Source organism: Galendromus occidentalis, unplaced genomic scaffold (genome assembly GCF_000255335.2).
Source record: "Galendromus occidentalis unplaced genomic scaffold, Mocc_1.1 scf7180000077480, whole genome shotgun sequence".
In the NCBI taxonomy this organism is placed as follows: Eukaryota; Metazoa; Arthropoda; class Arachnida; order Mesostigmata; family Phytoseiidae; genus Galendromus; species Galendromus occidentalis.
This window is the reverse complement of record NW_003805468.1, coordinates 38199-57531: the sequence shown is the minus strand read 5'-3', so window position 1 is coordinate 57531 and position 19333 is coordinate 38199. Positions and strand designations below refer to the sequence as shown.

Sequence of the window (19333 nt, the reverse complement as noted above, 5' to 3'; positions counted from 1 at the left end):
TTGGCGAGCTCTGTCCGAGTCCCCCCGTAAACACGGGAGCCACGAGCCACCGAAAGTGCGGCTGGATGAATCTCTCTAAATTCAGAATGTGGGAAATATGTCTCCCCCCCTTCTTCAACTCACAAGTGCATGCTCTGAACTCAATGGTCGCCGAATCAAAGTTTTTTTCCTTCTAGCGATGATGGTTCCGACGGGCGACACCGGTCTATAGGGGACGGGGGCACAGAACATATTCCGTCTGGAAATTCGGCGAATTGGCGCCCTAGATTCATCGCGAGAGCGATTCCGCCGAACCATTCAGAGGGACAAAGCGAAGCTTCTATGCGATGTCTCCGCGTCCTGACACCTGCCTCAAGATGGCGTGCTGAAGTGCTGTGTGTCGGAGTGGTGGTGTGAGTGTGTGTTCGCAGATCAGTGCCGCTGCTGCTGTTGGCTGCTCCTGCGCCCACCTGCAACAGCTCATTCGGAGTGCGACTCCAGATCCAACAAGTGACAACACCGTTCAACTCTGCGATTTTGCTGCTCGTGCCCGCCACAACGTTCAGCTGGTGACAGGTGAAAACATTAACGATGTCCGGCCTTTTTACAAAAGAACCGAGTCTACAGACAGCAGCTACGACGATGACGACAAGTATTTATCGAAGAAAGTTGGAAAGTTTTCCAAGTTCGTCAGAACTCTCCCCGAAGCGTGCAAACTCGCTCAACTTCTCAGCCTGATGGAACTGATGAACACCCGTGAGCTAGAAGTCTGCCGGCGCTCGTCGACAGACCGTTTTCTTCTTCTTCGGCTTCGACTCCTCTTGTTTTCATTCCGTCCCATGCGAAACCGGAAGAGCCTGTTCTCAATTTTCGAGCGACTCTCTGCCTACCGATGCTTCTCCGAACACCTTCCCCGATCAGCCAGAGCTCGCACCGTTCGTCGCTAGCCCGTTTACGGAGTCAGTCGAACGATACGACCTGAGCAAGTGATAGAAAAAGAGGAATGCAAACTTTTTGGGTGATAGCTTCGAGCCCGCACCCAGTTCATGAGTTTCTTGATAGACCTGTCCGATGAAGCGTTTTGCCAACGGACGTATGAGCTCCGAAAAAGAGAATTCGGTATGGTAGCGCTCTGGGTTTTGCTGAAAAGTCTCGTGCTCCCTCGAAAATGCGGCGGCTCAGTGGTAACACGCTTCTGTGACATTATGCACCGGCGTGGTGTGGCGCCTCCGGTAGCTTGACGCCTCGATTTTGATGGATGTCAATGCATGTTCAGAATGGTCTGTGGACAGCAAACAAGAACTCTCCCCGAAAAATATTGCGGCCAGTTGAAATCACAAGCGCTTCTTGCCTCGATAGCTTTTTAGAACGACAGAGCGATGATGACTATTGTTGTTTATCGTGATGATAATGATTCCGATGACGGCCTTACCGGTGTTGCTGCCGGTGGCAGCTGTGCTCGTCACCGAACGGCGTTAAGAAGGAAGAGAAGATCTATTCGAAAGCTGATCGGTTTACCACGACGGATAGACCGCTCAATCGATGGTGGGTTAGCAGTGGGAACAAGTGTTCTATGGTCGAATCGGCACTCGTAGACGGCGACGTACCACAGGGATGGATGGTCGTGCTCTCATCAGAACATTGCTCCGAGAATCGAGAGATCGCGAGCTCTCCGGCTATGATATGATCGATCTGGATGACAAGTTCGGCGACCCTCCCGCCTCTCGAAGTTTTTCGGTTTGCCGGAACGCGAACTTGGAGCCGTTTCTGGATGGATATTGAACTTGACGGAAATGAAATCGCAGGATACGATCCGAGCGACCTTTGTCTCCCGTGATCCGGGAATGAACTGAGGGATCGACTTTCAGAAACAAGGTGTCGTGAATTGAATCAGGGATCACGGCCATCCCGAAATCTCTTCCGTGTTCAATTCCTCGCTCTCATTCCCTGACGCCGGGTCTGACAGACCCTTTGCTTGGGGCACAAAGAAAATTCAATCAACAGACCAAAACGCACTTATCCAGATTGTAATCAGCGTGGAAAGACGGCTCAATAAATTTCTCGCTCTGCGTTTCGTTTCACGGTTTACTGTGTGCCGTCGATTCTGCTACACGGGAAAGCGCTCGCGGCGATGAGCGGTCTTGAAAGTACCTAGCTTTCCTCCCCGGCTGCTCGGGCTGGTCTCCCCTCTCGGAAGCATCCACCCTGTAAAGTTCGTCGTCGTCCTCAGTCAGTCTCTGAGAAGACTAGAGGCGCACACAGGAACGGCAGCGGGCAGTGGATTCAGGTGCTCTCCGATCATGCTCACATCAGCCTTGCGGTAGTGATCGAGTCGCTGCGAATCGATTGCAATGGATCGGAATGGGTGCGCTCGCGTTAGAGCTCTTTCGGGACTTCGATTCGATGGGTTCGAAACTTCTGTTAGCTAAAGTCTCGCCGTTCGCTGCTCTGCTCCCATCCTGAACGGCGCGCGCCAACGTATCCCGTGTGCGTTCTCTGCCCTTCGCGACGTCGATTCCGCTGTCGCTGCCTAATTGATTCGCATAATCCTCAGCCGGATAGCTCCCTGAAGAGATTCTATTTTTAAGCTTTATCTCGAAGGGACACTGTGCTTAACGGCAGTGGCCGGAGCAGCAGCGGTGGCCGCAACACCAGCCTTAGCGCAAGCTCAACGACCACCACCACAGCGACTGTTACCAACTCGAGCAGCCATATCGTGGCACCATATACCCAATGAATGATAGAAAGTTATTAGGGCGTCGTCGTCGAACGACGTCGGACCGACAGGACCCCCAGAGGCTTCAAAACGCGCTAGGCTGTCCTCGGAGCTCGACATACTCCTCGGAATCGATCCCGTTCCGGAACGACGATGCTGGAAGTTCTCGCGTTCATCCTAAACAGAAACATTGATCGCTTGGCTGCTGGGATCTATTCTATTGTGAAGTCGTAGACGTTCGCCGTAGATCTCAGGTAGTACACAGCTCGCTGACAACAATGAGCGAGAGCGTCGTCGACACGTCCTGGCGCTTCGGGACATCGTTCCAGCTGTCGACACGTGGTTGTCGGCCTAGGCCTGCGTCGCAGACGACTCCGGTTCTGGCGCTTGAGTGAGACCAGACCAGGGAGAACTCGTCGGCGTTTTAGTCCGGGGAAAAAAATTAAAATCCAAAGTTAAAAATGTGTGAATGGGCTGTTCGCGACCAACACGCTCCGTCAACGAAGCGAGCGGAGCCAGCGATGCCAGACGCATCGCTTCCGCTCAAATATTTCATTCAACGATTTCCATTGACACAGCTCTTCAAACCGATATCGATCAAAGTCCACCAGACGCGGGCATTTCCGTTTTTTTTTGTCTTGGCCTTGGGTGTGGCCTATGACCGACTCTATCGAGATTCAATGAACGTGATATTAGCGGGAAAAAATCTCCTAGTTCGCAAAACTCCCGATCAGCAGGAAGAATTTCGGTCAGATTCCCTCCCCGCTCGGGAAAACGGGATCCTACTCTTGGGCATATGCGTTCGAGTTTCTCCCAGATCATAATGGGCAAGCATGGAGTTCCTTATCGGACGAGGGGAAGCAGGCGGTCGCAACGAAACATTTTATGGATCGTGGCCGGTGCTCCTGACCTCAACCTTCGCGAAGTAGAAATTCCCCGGAAAAGCCTCGAAATCACCCGTCGCGGTCACAGCTCCGAGGGAGCGGCCGTGTCCTTCCGGCTGATTTTTCGCTCACAGACAACAAGAAGAAGGGAGGCAAGCCTGTTTAGTATCTCTGACGCTCTCTGATGTCAGTGCTTGTTTGCCCGAGCCCGGGAGTCATTGAGCTGAACACCCGTGCATTGCGAACACTTGGGACGGAAAGCGCGATCGAGAGAAACATTGAGAATGGCGCGAGCTAAACTCGGGGAGGCGAGCCTATGATGTCAATACATCCATTATGTGATGACGATGATGATGATGATTGGGTTCATCTGACGAGGGGAGAGCGAGCAAGTAGGCGAGCGAGCAAGCGAGGAGGAGGCCGTAGTATCAACACTACAACAAAGCCTCTTCGTTTGTAGAGATTTCAGAGATCGCGCTGTCTAAAAATACACCGTGGACCGCCCTCGTTAGATTCGGAACGCGCACAGAATTTCGCTCTGAATTCGCACCGCGTTCGTTTGGCAAGCACCCTAGGAAGGGATTTCACTTCTACATTTCCAGGCAAGCTTCCATGGGATCTAAGATCGGGTTGCTCGAGAGAGTTGTGCTCAGGTGAATCTGCGACAAGTTATGGAATGACGGAGCTCCCTGTCCCCCCCACCCCCCTCTTCATTGAGGGAAGACGAGCCGCGAACTGCGTGTCACGCCCTGATCGTGGAAGCGGGCTCTATTTCCCCATCCATTAGGAGGGGTCTTTTGTCAGAAATTCAAAAACCATTCTCACTGCGACTCTGATCGTCTTGAAGATGGATATAGGCAGCTCATCCGAGGAGCCGATTGCACTTGCGCTCACCTTACCCGGGTTCGCCCGGGTCCGGACTCGCGCATCTCAGCTTCCCGGCTGCGTATGGAAAGACGCCTATGGGAATTCCGAGCTCTAGAGTGAGATCTCAAAATCAGTTTGAATGAGCTTCTGCGCCCCCGATCTTCTCAGAACCTCTCCGAGGTTTTGCATGATGTTGGGGGAGGGCGTTCGCAGAATACTCTAGTTTCCGGAGTTCCTCTCGGGGACCGGACAAGGAAGCTTGACGAATGCGGATTTCGGTGAGACAGGTCAAACCGTTAACGAACCAATCGTCCCGGGGGGAGGGTTTCTCATCGGGAAATGCAAGACTTATATTACTTCAAAAATTTCCAATCCACGTACCCAGCTTCTTCAGCGTTCCCCCACGAGGTTCGGACTCATTTCCTTGATTAGCGCGAACGGAGCATTGTGCTCAAGCGGGATCGGATCCAACCGTAAAACTTCGATTGTTTTTCATTGATCCTATTCGGCACCGTCGCGTCGTTGTCGTCGTCAGCCTCCCTGCTCAGTGGCACACCAGGATCCGGGGAGCTCTCGACGCGTGGGAGAGGGGGGCGCTTCCATGGCACAGCGACTCCACTGAGAACGATGGTCGAATTTTTCTCACTTGGTGTTATTTTCTCTTTCCAGGCCGTAAGGACGAGGCGTTCGGGAAAGCCGTGGCTGGCTCCACGAGTGCGCATGCTGCGATGAAGTGACTCAGGTTGAGCCTAAGGCTCTGAATGATATCTCGTTCAGGATACTCTCAGGAACAGACCTAGAAAAACTCACTGCGAGAACACGTTGCGACTTCAGCTCACAGCCGGGGTTACCAGAGAGCGGATCAGTCGAGCTCTTGAAGTCGGGCGGGTCGGTAACGGAGCATTCGCACACTCGTTCAGACTACCACCTACCCCTACAGAAGCAGAATGTCCGGAGTTCAAATTGGAGTCACGTGTCAGGAGTTGGCACAGAAGTACGGAATCGACCTCCAGACCCTACAGGAGTCAGGAGAGCTCCAACACACTCTGGAAGTCATGAAAACCCAATACAAGGAAGACATAAGGTAAGAATCACCGCCTTCGCAAGACGACGGAAGATTCCTCCCGAACATGTAGAGGATAGAACATATTTTGATTCTTTCTTTCCGATCGGCAGAAATTATATCATGGGAGATTATCTCTTTGTCCGATTAGCTCTTTGTCTCGAAGCTCGTCCAGAATTTCCGCGGCAAGCAAGGTGTCCGTCTGTCTCCCTGCCCAGAAGATTGATCGGACTCCCATTACCACTCTTGATCGATGTTTCCGGTCCCTTGGCATTTGGTCGTTCTGGAAGGAAGACAGTTTCCACCGGGATAAAGGATCTTACTTCTAGAGCCCTGGCGGTCGAAATTTACTCCGGGAATTCCGGGTGATTGCTCACGCTGACTCGAGGTTGAGGAGAAGCGTGTCACTTAAATGCACGTGACTCAGACAATTGAGAAGTGAGAGGAGCTGACAACAGAGGAGGTCGAAATTAGAGTAGGTAGATCGAGAAAGACTCGAATCATGAGTAACCGCGAGCCGGACTCGAAGGCAGAACCGTTTTGACTGTCATTGTTGTTCCTCGAGGGAGGCGATGGCAACAAGTAGTCAGAATGTCCGACACCTGAGACCAAACAACGACAGGTTCGTCTGCATACTCTCCGGCATACCTCTACCCGGATAAGCTTCCAGGAATGAGCGCAGAATGATGGTCGGTGGTCTCCGCTCTCAGTTGATCGATCCGGAGTGGTGGCAGGCTTCAGGAGACATCCTCTCCCGGCGAACTCGCTAGGATTCCTGCTTTTGATCGAGCGCCAAACTTGGCAGTAACCAAATCGCCGACTTATGCGCTCGAAATCCTCGCCCTCCCGAAATGATGCTCCCGATCGGGAGTTCGACGAGAATGCGAGAAGAGCATTCTGAGCCGAGACTGTCAGCGAGAACCTTCCCCGGCGACCCCCGGCCTGGGCACAAGAGGTCCCATAGGCCGGGGAAGCAGGGGTCGGACAACAGGAATCGATCAGCCATGGCCTGAGGGATCTGCCGCTCAGTATGATTTCAAAGGATCGATATGCTGTAGCTTAAGGAGAAAATTCCGTCCTCGATCAGTTCGGGGGTCCCTGGGTTTCCCGGGGCGAACAGCTGGCCAACGGATTCGATGCATTAATCTCCTGGGGAGGAGATCGACGACGAACGATGAGAGTCCGAATTCATCGCTGATCCTGCCGCGATTCTTGCTCGGCGTCGGGATTCCGGAAAAACGGGTCGTAAGCGATTGGTCTCGCGGGGACAACACGATCTCTACTATTCACTTGGATACAGAAGAGACGCCGCAGTCATCGATTCTTTGATGTAGAGGCCCCTCTTCGCGGGGATCTCACGTTTGCGGCGGGAGCCGGGCGCGTGTCGCTCGCAGTTTACGTGGGCAGTTCAATCATCTCGATGAATGAACGAACCGACTCCAACAAAACCGATAACTCGAGTTTTCCGAATCATCGGAGATCGCGCAGGAAGCTCATCCCGCTACAGAATTCGCGCACTAGACTCGTCACGATCCCCTTGGTCATTCAGGATTCTCGAGTGGAGAAACCTCCTCTGCGCGTATGATTCTTCCCACAACAATGGAGTCGGTGAGCGTAGGCTGCGAGTGACTTACCAGCTAGGCGGATATCGGTTGACATTCGGAACGGATCCGTGAATAAAACTTCGATTCGATAGTTCAAACGTTCGACTCCCTCTCGCGTCATCCAGGACAGGAGTCAACATCATCATCCAGCGCTGAGTCTTTCGGCTTTGCGAGTCCCTCTCAGCCGGTCTCTCCGCAGGCGTGCGTGTAGATGCGTCCGTCTATGGCTGCGATCCTCGCAGAGAACAGCGAGGATTTCGGTGCGTGTTTGCAGAGACCACTCCCCTAGGCTGTGTTTCCCTTTCTGTTCTCCCATAGCGGCTGTTTTTGCCAAACGTATCCAAGTGAATTTGAGAAACGAGTCTGGCAAACAGAGGGGCGCGAGCTCTCGGTGTCCCCGGCAGCTACTCGAGCTCCTTGCTCAGAAGTTCTGCGACTCCGGCAAGTAGGCAGAGGTCAATGATCAGCCAGGGGAAAGGAGGCTATTCCCTATCTGACTTGCGGCGGAGCCCAACCGGTATCTTCCGAGTCCTCGATCCCGAGCTCAATAGAAAAATGAATCTTCCGCGAACTGAATTTTCTCTTCTTGTTTCCAGGAAAGAGTTGAAGATTAAAGAAGGAGCCGAAAATCTCAGGAAAGCGACCACCGACAAGAAATCGCTGGCGCACGTGAACTCTCTTGTGAAGCTTTCGAACACAAAGCTCAATCGATTGCAAGAACGCGTCAATGAGCTAACGTCAGACATCCTCGTTATCGCGGGTCAGATTAACTCGTCAGCTCCTTTGAATCGAGTGAGTCCCAAGTCCCAACTATTCTTGTTCTACCTACAAGCCGGAGGGGGAAGCCCTCTGCATAAGACGTGCGAGTGGTCGCCTACGACATCTGTTCTTGAGGCGACGACAAGTTCCCGTTCGACAGGCGCCGCTGTTGACGTTAATCTGCCATAGCTGGGATTCGTGAGCGAGTTTCACGAAAGTGCGTTTGGGAATGTAGCCTTCGCTCACGCGAAAATAGAAGTTCAGGGAGCGCCTGGATCGACTAGGGGCCTCGTTGCTTGTTTACGTAGAGCACTCGAATTTGCCCGACATCAGACAACGAGCTCCCTTGGGCTTACTGCTCATTCCAATATCAGCGGGAGGCTACGGAAATGTGTGGAAATCGATTGTGTGAATCCATCTGTTTGATGAGGAGCGGAAATCTCGATTTCCAACCTCCATGGACTTGAAGCGTCTCGACCGACCAGACTCTCCTTGATGCGTGGTTCGATTGTCACGTGTCGAAAGGCGCGCTCCGTCTAGACTGGGCTCAGCCTTGCCGCGAAATCATTCAGGCTCAGTGCAGTCCGGACGAATTATGATTCGGGCAAATGCACGGCCACTCCTTCGGCTCCAGATCGGAGTTCGATTGTCCTCTCACAGTCATTTCGATTCACGCTGCCTCCATGGAATGAGCATGAATCCGGAACGGTCGAATCCCTTCGATTTCTCCCGAATTTCGCAGTCACCTACGAGGGAGAGCGAATCGCTATAGTTGCTAATGATGTAGCTCTTGTATCAGACGGTTGGAGCCACAATACCGGAATCCCGTCGCAGTTACCATCAACATTATCATAACCGAGGATAGCTGTGATGGAAACGGTATCAGCGAGCGAAACCTTGCGCCGAGTGTTCTCGCACGCCAGCGGTGCGCCCGACGAGAGTGCAGATAATGTCCTGCTAACTTAAGACATGGCCTTGGAGAGCTTTGATCTCGATGGTGCTATATCCGGTTTATTGAGAATGGCGACACTATTTTTAATTTCTACTGTTCATCGTTCAGAGCACGAGCGCGGCTGGCAAACATACGCCCCCGTTCGGCTGTTGCACATCCGTATTCAACGCATCGCTTGGCCTTGTTCGATGAATCCTGCTCCAATCTAGTTTTCCCGGAGAAGCTTCGACATTATTCTCGAGGAGCTCTCTTGAACGCGAGGGACGCTCATGCTATCGAACCTCGGAACGATTCTAATAAACTTGATTTTCTGAAATATAGTTTCCGCTTCCGTAGGGTGGGGATTAACTGTGAGCTGTCTCGCATCGAACGAAATGCGCGAACAGCCCGTGTGTTGTAATCGTCCCGATCGCCGACTTCTTCCGAGTTATTCCAGCTCCCAGTCCCTGGGGATCTTGGAGCGCTCGCCTCGCTCGAATGCAATCTGGGGGCTGAATCTAGAGAACTCCGAGCTCATGAAGCTCCGGAGCAGCGTCGGGATTCCTTGGAGAATTCGTCAGATGTTCTACCCCCGAATCCGGATGCGCACTAAACACTCGAAAACTCAGCCTAATAGACTCGTTGTCTGGCGATCCGCAACTTCTTATTTGTCAACTTTGGGGGACTCAAGTCTTGATAGAAGAAACGTCAATTCGACGCGGAAAACCGCGGAATCCGCACGTGGTTTATACCTCATTTCTCCTGTTTGAGCTTATCACCCACTTCGAGACACGACCGCATATCAGGCACGTCTGGTCGCAGTCCCAAGTCGCGCCCAATGCCCGCAACAGCGGATGAACGAAGCGAACCGCGCATAAATTAGCATGCGATAGAATACAGATGTCGGATATAATGAGGAGACGAGTGTCGAGTCCTAAAAATAGTTCGCCTGATACTATACAATTTAATAGTTGACAGGGTGCCTCCGATCTGCTTTTGATTCCCGTGGCGCTCCGATCGAGATTTTGAAGCCTCCATCGCACTGTCCTTCTCGCCACCGTTCTTCTATTTTTCGAATCGAGCCGAAAAGCACCTGAGGACTCTTTGTTGCGGTGAAACCTCTTGTGTCGCTTAACTCCGACCGGGTTCTGCGGTTGCGCGCTCGTGGCATTGCTAAGAAGTGTGACCTTTAGCGGTGCCAATCGTATGCAGAACATCGATTCTGACTGTGTCGACACGCTAAACAAAAGCAGCCCAAGTTGGCGAGGCAAGAGCCCTCGATCCTTCCATTCGGAACGAGGATCCACGAGCGTGCATCGGCTTTGGTTTTCCGCGTAATAATAATGGCAAGAGAAACGTGTGGTCGACCCGGGAATCAGAGCTCAATGATATTTATTTTCGTTGCAGGACGACAGCCCCCCTGGGGGCAGCACACCCAAGACCAGAATGGCCAGCAACCAAGCCGGGCCAATGGTCACCCTGGAGAAGCAGCTTGGTATCGAGGAGAAGGTTAAGGAAGGCTTGGAAAACATGATTCGGATGTACGCATCAGGATGTACCAAGGATAAGAAAATGCTGGCCAAGGCCGAACAGCTTCTTATGGTGAGTCACTTCGCATCGTCCGCGAGCGCGCGCTAGACTCCCGGTCAGTCCGCGCGCCACGCGCCAGCCAGAGCTATATTTATAAAACAAATTGGAGGGAACAGACAGCTCATAGCGAAAAGCAGACTGTCAATCGAGTGTCTCTGTGCTTTGGAGGTCTGGGAACTTCGGAGGGCGTCATCGATCCACCGTTTAAACAGCATCGAGCATTACACGAATCTGGATATTTGTTCTTGTAGCCACATCGTGCAATATGAACAGGTGGAGACAGCTTCGAGCTCGGGTCGGCACTCTGAGGTTGTAAACCTCCTTCGTTTACTCGTTTCGTGTGGGGCTTTGGTCGGCTGCGCAGTCGGGTCGTTCGTTCAAGCTTGCTGCGAGCTGCTCGCTACCGAGGCTCGAAAGCTGTCAATTACTGAATCCGAACGATCCGTGAGATACTTTGTGGTTGAAAAATCTCTTCGAGCACGCTACGGGCCTCGTTGCGCCCGAGAGCGGCTCGGAAGAGTAGGTCGCGATTCTCGGTGCTGTCAGCTTCGAGCAGATCGCGAGTCCGGTTCGACGGCGTCGATGTCACCAGAAATATCGAAACAACACGACAATCACAGTTGCCGCAATTGTCGATCACAATTGACTCGACGATCAGCTGCTCAACAAGTGAACGTGAACACGATCAGGATTCATGAATAAATCGAGCGGCACGAGTCGTGTGACACTGGTTTATACCTCTAAAAATTCAAACCGACAGATATCAGAGACGATTCTTCGTCCGGACTCTGAGCTCTCTCGGAGAGCCCGAAGATCCAGGAGGGCGGCCGTGGGTAGGGTATGCTCAGGTCATGAGAACTTCTCCAATCTGCCGCTCTGTTTCGTACGGACGGTCCACGAGGAGATGGAATCCGTGGGCTCTTGAAAGTCGATCCCAGGCTTACTTTCGATTCCACTCAAAAAAGAAATTGAAGAGTCCGGAGCAAAGATGAAAGACGGTATCAACGACACTCAGATGAAAGCACGCGGATCGGGCCGAGGATAGGCTGGGGCTATTCCGATTCTGATGGAGAAAAGATCTGGGACTCTGAACAGACCGAGAGACTCTGTCGCAGAAGTTCCTGAATAGGTTTCGACGAGACCGTGAGCTTCCGCGATCCAGCGTGACAGGGTCTGAGGGTGAGGGATCTATTATATGTGAACTCCGTTCCGAAGTTCTGTCGCACCCTTCGTCAGTCACCCGGCAAAAGTCGAATGTTTCACGATGGAGAATATCTATGATGGAGTCGCTCACAAAGAGGGGTGTGCAGGTTTCGAGGGAGCCCCCGAGAGACCCGCGGAAGCAGAAGTTTGGGAGCACCGGGTCCGCGGGACGAACGATACGGAAGCCTCTGACCTTCATTTTGTTTTGATGCCTCCACAATGACACGTCTCCAACCAAATCCCGAGGTGGAGAAGACTCTTAGAGGTACAGAGAGACTGAAAACGCGTTCAGAAATCATGGACGCTGTGAATCAGAGCAGCCCGGGGAGAGCCGGTAAAAAAAGAGACCTCGCAGCCTAAGATCCGCGCGAGAGATATTCTTAGCAGCGAGTTCTGTGCGGAATCTCTGAAGCTTAAACAAGGTTTCCGCGAGTCCTCCGAGGGTCTCGGATCGTTTCTAGGCGAGGGAGCTCATTGTTTTTGAAAATGTACTCAAAAAATGAGAGCTCCTTGTTCGGAGGAAATTATTCCCGCCCTCGACGAATATTCCTAGTTCTGTGAGTGTTCATGATGACTCGCTCATTCACCGACTGATTGAGGTCAAATCTACTCACAGTTCGGCTGAAATTTCCTCGCGACGTCTGTCAACGTCGTTTTCCGTCTTCCGGCTCTACCAAAGGTAACCTCACAGACCGAGATTAGACGTTCAGAGTCTGACGGTGTACAGCGAGGTTTGATAGAGAAAGCTCCTTCTTCGTCGGCAGAGGAAATTGCTTTTCCCACTAGGGAATCTCATTCCCCTGAGCTCTGGATGCGAGCCATCTCCACCACGGATAGAATAGATCTGCAAGTTCCATGGAAGCCATAATATATAATCGACGGCAGAAGTGTCCTCCGAAAAAGGAAATCGCGGACGGGAGTGCGAAGATTTTTCCCATAGCTGAGCGTTGATGTCGGATAACCTGAATAATCTATGAATCAGTATGTGATGCTTAGCTTAACGTGGAAGGTCTCAAGGCTCTATGGATATATTCTCCGTGGAGATGTCCGCTCCGGCTGAGTGATTCCTGATCTCCTGGCTCCGTCTAGGATGTCCATCGGCAACCCATCGATCGGCTATCGAGGCACCAAAAATAAATGCATCTGGCCAACGGCTTTGAGAATGCCGGGAGACTCAAAATCTAAGACGTTCATCTTCCACAGGATTCGAAAGCCAAAATCGAGTACATAAAGATGATCATCCAGAAACAACAAACTCAAGCGGGTCAACAGCGGGAAGCGCCTTCGCGGACGGAGCTCCGCTACCAGGAGCTCAAACACCGATTAAAAGTTGAAACCGCGGTTATGGAAGGAGCGCGGAATGTGATTCGCTCCTGTATAGACAAAAAGGTGGGTGAAACGCTACCGCCGCTATCCCCTCTCTGTCGTATCGAGGGAAATTCTAGAATCCCGTCCGTGAATATATTCGTCTGCAGAGAATAAATCTCGACGTACATCGAATGTTGCAGGTCATGAACGAAGCTCAGGCCAGTCTCGTCGAATCCAGTCAGAAGATTGACTTGATACGAAAAGCCATCGAACTGTTGGAAACTGCAATCGATCGGACCTCCCTGAGCACCAGTGACCCCCAGTCACCGACTTCGGTCGCGTCTTTGTCGTCAGTTACATCGTATGAATTGCCGAAACCGAACGCTGTGACCGGACAGCTGCAAGTTCGCCTCATGGGCTGTCAAAACCTCCTTGTTGATGTTCCTGGTGAGTTTCTCTGCGGCGGTGCTGAGCGGGAATCGGAACACGTCTTTCGTACGCTCGTTCGCGGTCAGGAAGTATCCACTCAGTCGGATGAGATCCCCTTTTGTCGACTCTCAGCGTCTCGTCTGTTCCGTTCTGCTATGAGTGTAGTATGTCGAAAAGGCGAAGAATGGGCCGCATCTACCATTCGCCATGTACGAACAGTTTCGCTAAAAATAGAAGCTGCTCCCAGCGGCCAACAAAACGATCCTCGTGAGACAATCATCCTTAGCGCCGAGGCCATGATGTCCATCATCGTCGCTTTTTCATTCCTTTGAGCGCGTGCCTTGTTCCTCTCTGGCCCTCTGCCCAGTGATCTCTGAAATGGACAACAAATAGAGCAGTGGGCCAATGAAGTCAGCGCTTTCTTTTTCGATCAGAACGAATCATCCCCATACGATTGCTCGGCGTGGTCGATCTCTTTCGAATGAGTTCGGGAGCTCGACCCACCCACTTACACCGAGACAGGCATCCTAACTGAAGTTCCGTCACGTGCTTTTCAGGTCGCCTACCACCGGTTCTACCCGCACGCAATCCCCGTTCCTCACGATCCTACGAGATTAAAGGAGATCTCTCTAATGAGATATACGCAATACTCAAGTTGGACAACATTGTTGCCGGTCAGACGCATGCAAAACCTTGTTCTCAGCAGGTATGTACCTAAATCGATCCCGAATTATCCCGTTTTTGGCCTCTCCGTCGCCTGGAGAACCTGCATTCCGCTTCTTGGGCTTCAGCGAGGGGAGAAATGAAAACATGGGCAAGAAAAAATCCTGGGCAAGCATCGTGTCCTCCAATCCGTGAGCGGTGTGTTGTGTCTGTATGAGATGACCGAGGCTCAGACCCGGTTAGGTGAGGGTGTGAAACTCTTCAGGATCGATTCCTCGAGTTTCTCTCTGGCTGATTCGAGAATGCTCGCTCCCCGAATCTTTTAACCCAATCGAGATCCTTCCCCATGGTCCTTGCGTATGATTCCACGTCGTTAGCGTCGCGTCGTTACTTCGTCCACATGTCTCCGCTGTGATTGCGTTTCCTCCGGTCAGGTGTCTTTTCCGTCTGCGTCGTTCAGCCTCACCCGTACGTCTTGGGAATTTTCCTTCCCCCGGTGATGCCGCGCGGAATCGCTGACAATGTTTTGAAATTATTGTAGAGTGCCATCGGGACTTCTCTGCACAACTTGATCCCTAAGTCTGGACACTGGATTGTAAGTCAGCAAATCTTTTCACAATCTCATGAAGCTACTCCTCCGTCTGACCGGTGCTTCACATGCAAAGCCTACGGGTCGAATGCTGTTATTCATAGCGTTGAGCGAGACGTCAGATGACAGCATCATCGACACACGCAGCGGGTGCCACTATGAGGCCTCTCGAGAACAACGTCCAAGGACGAAGAACGTGTCGGGAAATCATTCGTCACGGCCATCGTGCCGGGCTCAGCTTGACCTTTCCGATGACCTCCGCATGCGGATACAATGCTTTAGCCAGAAGGGACCGAACTCGATACCATCCGGGGATATGCCAATCGTCCTCTTTTCCGAAGTCCCGAGAATTTTTTCAGGACCGGAGATTGATCGGGCTTGAGCAAATCCTCGTTCACTCAACTTTTCTCTTCGTTCGCAGGCGTGGGACCAACGTTTCACGGTGGATCTGGAAAAATCCCGCGAGTTGGAGCTGCAGGTTTTCTGGAAGGACTGGCGTGGAATGTGTGGTTTGAAGTACGTCCGCTTAGACGAGTTTGTCGGAGAGGACAGACACGGAATGGCGATCGAGCTGGAACCGCAAGGGGTTATATTCGCCGAAATCCGATTCATCAACCCTATCATCGACAGCAAGCCCAAGCTGATTCGTCAGAAGAAAATGTTTATTGAAAGAAGTAAGTTCTCGCAAGTCCGGCGCTCCATCGTCGTCATTATTTGAGGATTCCCGGGGGCAAGGGGGAAATCTCATCATAAGGATTCCCCCGATGGCTCGACACCGATACAGTGGCACCCATCGCCAGGAATTGCTACGTTTCCGCCAACTCGCTGGATCAGTTATCCGTGCCTAATCAGTCCCACTGTCTGAGGGGTATCCCATCAGGCCGAATGACTCCGATTCGAATACTCTCGGAGCTTGACATTGACTGCGATGAAGGCGATTAAATGAAATATAAGCGCCGGCCCGGCGGTCGGACGAAATAATTTCGAGAGTCAATCATTGAATTGAGCAGAAAATTGGGCTGCGTATTAGAGCCCCTCCGCCAATCGAGCTCTACCAACCTTTTTAGATCGAAATACGAGCCCCTTGGGCTATCTGAATTGAGAGAAAATAATTCCTTCTGGGAATGGGGTTTCCGCGAACCCCCGGGAGATTCCGTGAGGCTGAGCCTTCCTGGAACTCCCCACGTACTCGTGCAGTGAGTCATACAGTAGCCGATATGCCCACGCACCGAGTCCAGAGGACCCCTTGAGGGACACGCTTGACAGAGGGCGCTCATGTCGCCTCGTTTTCCGGAGGCTTCAGGGATTCCTTCCGAGCATAAAGTGCGTGGCGCGGGCAAAGCGAAGAAGTGGATTTTCTGTCGGTGCCATGATTGGTATACTGCTTGCGTCGCTGATTTGTCACGGTATGGAGCACGCGAGAGAAGTCGGTTCATTCAGTCTCTGCCCCCGGGCGAGCTCAACTTCTCCGATGATGGAGTCGAAGGTCCCGGAGAGATCATCATCTAAATGCTACGATCATGAGCGATGGATCGAGTGGACTCAGAGATCAGCAATACACTTTCATATGCACTCAGTTTTTTTTGGCTTGGAGTGCTCGACTCATATCAATGTTCTCTTCGATTTTCAGAGAGACCTCGTCCCGCGGGCCTGGACATTTTCACATGGCTCCGTTTGCACACGTACGATCAAGCGGAGAACAATGGTCATCATCGCACACAATTCCCCCGTTCACCGAGGACAGTAGCAACTTCGATGCCTCCCGTGCCGACGGAAAAAAGTTCCACTTCGTCTTCGGCCACGTCCTCTCACGAACCATCGCCACAGCCAATCGTCGAAGCTCCCGTCGGCTCCCTCGAGGATCTAAACCTTAGCAACAACAATAACAACAATCGTCGGGGCAGTCAAGGCATTCCAGATAAGCTGTCGATCCACTCTTTGAGCACTCACTCGTTGGAGGCTTTGTCAGCTCCCTCGACACCTCCGGTGTCATCATCGACGTCTGCGGTGGTTTCCTCACAACAGCTGCTCCAGCTGACCGATTTCCAGATGCTCAAAGTTCTGGGGAGAGGACATTTCGGAAAAGTTATTTTGTCGAAACACCAAGCCACCAACGAGTACTACGCCATCAAAGCCCTGAAGAAAGCCGACATCCTCGCCCGTGACGAACTCGAGTCGTTACTCGCAGAAAAACGGATTTTCCAGGTGCGTGCCAGCTTCCGCTTCCCTTCCCTGCTCCTCCGATTACCTCCCCCAGAGGGTTTTCGACTTCTGTATTATTCATGGGAAGGGGCTCATTTTTGTTTCATCGTGCTTGCAGGTGGCGAACGCGACGAAACATCCATTCCTGATCAACCTTCACGCGTGTTTCCAAACAGGAGAACACGTCTGTTTCGTTATGGAGTACGCTTGCGGCGGAGATCTTATGATGCACATCCACACCGATATTTTCAACGAGCCTCGAGCAGTATTTTACGCGGCGTGCGTCGTCCTGGGCCTCGAGTATTTACACGACAACAAGATCATCTACAGAGACCTGAAACTCGACAATCTCCTACTGGATAAAGACGGCTACGTTAAAATCGCCGATTTCGGCCTCTGCAAGGAAGGGATGGGCTACGGCGACAGGACGGGAACGTTCTGTGGAACACCGGAGTTCCTTGCGCCCGAAGTGCTCACCGACACCTCATATACGCGAGCCGTCGACTGGTGGGGCCTCGGGGTACTCATTTTCGAAATGTTAGTTGGGGAGTCGCCTTTCCCGGGCGATGACGAAGAGGAAGTTTTCGACTCCATCGTCAACGATGAAGTCAGATACCCGAGGTTCCTCTCAATCGAACCGATCGCTATTATGCGGCGACTTCTGCGGAAAAACCCCGACAAGCGACTCGGTGCTTCTGAGAGGGATGCACAGGACGTCAAGAAGCAGGCGTTCTTCAGAAACATCAACTGGGAAGACTTACTGTCCAAGCGCATGAAGCCTCCATTCGTTCCAACGGTGAGAAATTCGCAATTGACAAGAATAAAGAGAATTATCCCGATCTTGGGGGAATGATCCCGTCGAGAGGGATATTCATTCTACACCATGGCAGGAGAAAGGAAAGGAGCCAATCGCTCGCGTCTGATTGCGTGTAAAATATCGTTCCAGGTCCGTAACATGGAGGACGTTTCGAACTTCGACTCAGAGTTCACTCAGGAGCGACCGGAACTCACACCCCCGAAGGAGAACCGCAACGCCCTGACCGTGAAAGACCAACGACAGTTTGACAACTTCACCTTCATGGGTGACTGGTGCTAAACAGCCAAAATCTCGCGGTGAGCGAGCTTTAACCCATGAAACCACGACCTGAGCATCGACTACTAGGTCTCAAAGAATCCAACAAAAATCCAACAAACGAGGGGCTCGTTGTTCATACAGCGCTCCGAAAGTTGCCTACATCGAAAATGTGAAAACCTCCCGAGACGATGTATGATGACATTCACGATCGATCAAAGCACACATCGTGAATACGTGTGAGGAAGAACGAGAACGTCATACGGATGAAGCGGCAAGCATACCGAAAGCGAAATCATCGACACCTGTATCATCATAATCATCAAAACAGAAGGACACGGCACGTCTTCGCATGATGAACCTCTTCTCGACAAGAACGACGACGACCATCGTTTCGGCGGTTAGGTCCGATGATTTTTCCCGTATCGCGCACGTTCCTGTTGTTGTTCATTGGAAACTCGTTCCGACTGAGAAGATATGGAATTTTCCTCCTTTCCCTCCGGATGATTACCCTCCGTGCGTGCGCGTGTCGAGCACAATTGCACACAGCTAAACACAATTGACTTAAGAGTCTTCGTGTTAGGAAGAAAATTAAACTGTTTGTGTGAGCGCATTAGGTAACTCTAGGCTTTGGAGAAAGATCGAACAATGAATACGAATAAAATGGTTTTAACAAAATGACTCTCACCACTGGTTCTGATCAATGTCGGCTCGGTGCGTGCTGCGGTCAAATGACGTTCCAAGAGTGCCTGTCTCTCACTGAGAACTTTACGCCCGTCGGAGTCTCAAGGGATCGCTAACGTGCGGGTTCAGAGAGAATCATTTTCTTGTCCACGCTACCCTCTTAGGATGCTGTCCAAAGTCCCGCATATAAGGGAAGTCTCACGGCACTCCCCATGAGAACGAAGTTTTCTGCTCTCAAAGGGCCTATGGGAAACTCTTAGCTTCCAATACGACATGGTTCAGACTACCGGTGAATCCGCCTATACCCTCCATTGAAATCTTCTTCGGGATGAGCTGCCCCCTCCGCTCGTAATACTCCCCTTCCTCCCGCCCCTCTTGCGATACTCCGCAACGAGCACACAAGATTCCCGCTCCTCATTCCGCGGATGGAGTCATCTCATTGATTGCGAACTTAAGTTCTCCGACTCGACGCCCCCTCTGCACCCACCCCTCTTTTCGCCGATGGCCCTCGGGAAGCGGAGGGTCTAGGTCTAGGATCTCGGAATTCGTGAGAGGCGGAGGAAGAAACGAACCAGTGGGTCACTTATCGCGCAGATATTTATTTATTCATTTCGGATTCGATGCTCGCGCTTACACACAGTGAAGACGATTACAATGGAGAAAAGGGAGAGATATCACTCCTGGTCACGAAAATCTAGAATGTTGACGATGACTCAGCTACTCGGGCGTTCCTTCATTCATTCTCTCCTCCGAAGTTCAATTAACTGGCTAATGTATATCTCCATTCAAG

At 51.9% G+C, this 19333-nt stretch overlaps 1 protein-coding gene across 1 annotated transcript; it reads left to right on the top strand.

The window, feature by feature from the left end:
- Window positions 1-5393: 5393 nt before the first annotated feature.
- Window positions 5394-18518, top strand: Pkn (serine/threonine-protein kinase N). Its single transcript, XM_029112011.1, has 11 exons — window positions 5394-5530; window positions 7710-7909; window positions 10155-10162; window positions 10211-10405; window positions 12800-12985; window positions 13105-13351; window positions 13891-14039; window positions 15007-15263; window positions 16220-16790; window positions 16906-17583; window positions 17734-18518. The coding sequence occupies exons 1-11, from the start codon at window positions 5394-5396 to the stop codon at window positions 17881-17883; spliced, it is 2778 nt and encodes a 925-aa protein (XP_028967844.1). The 3' UTR covers window positions 17884-18518.
- Window positions 18519-19333: the final 815 nt, after the last annotated feature.

Coding starts and splice junctions, on each gene's coding strand:
- Pkn (XM_029112011.1), top strand. CDS start 5,394: ATGTCCGGAGTTCAAATTGGAGTCACGTGTCAGGAGTTGGCACAGAAG. Junction 12,986..13,104: donor GCTCCTGTATAGACAAAAAG/GTGGGTGAAACG, acceptor CGAATGTTGCAG/GTCATGAACGAAGCTCAGGC. Junction 17,584..17,733: donor AGCCTCCATTCGTTCCAACG/GTGAGAAATTCG, acceptor ATATCGTTCCAG/GTCCGTAACATGGAGGACGT.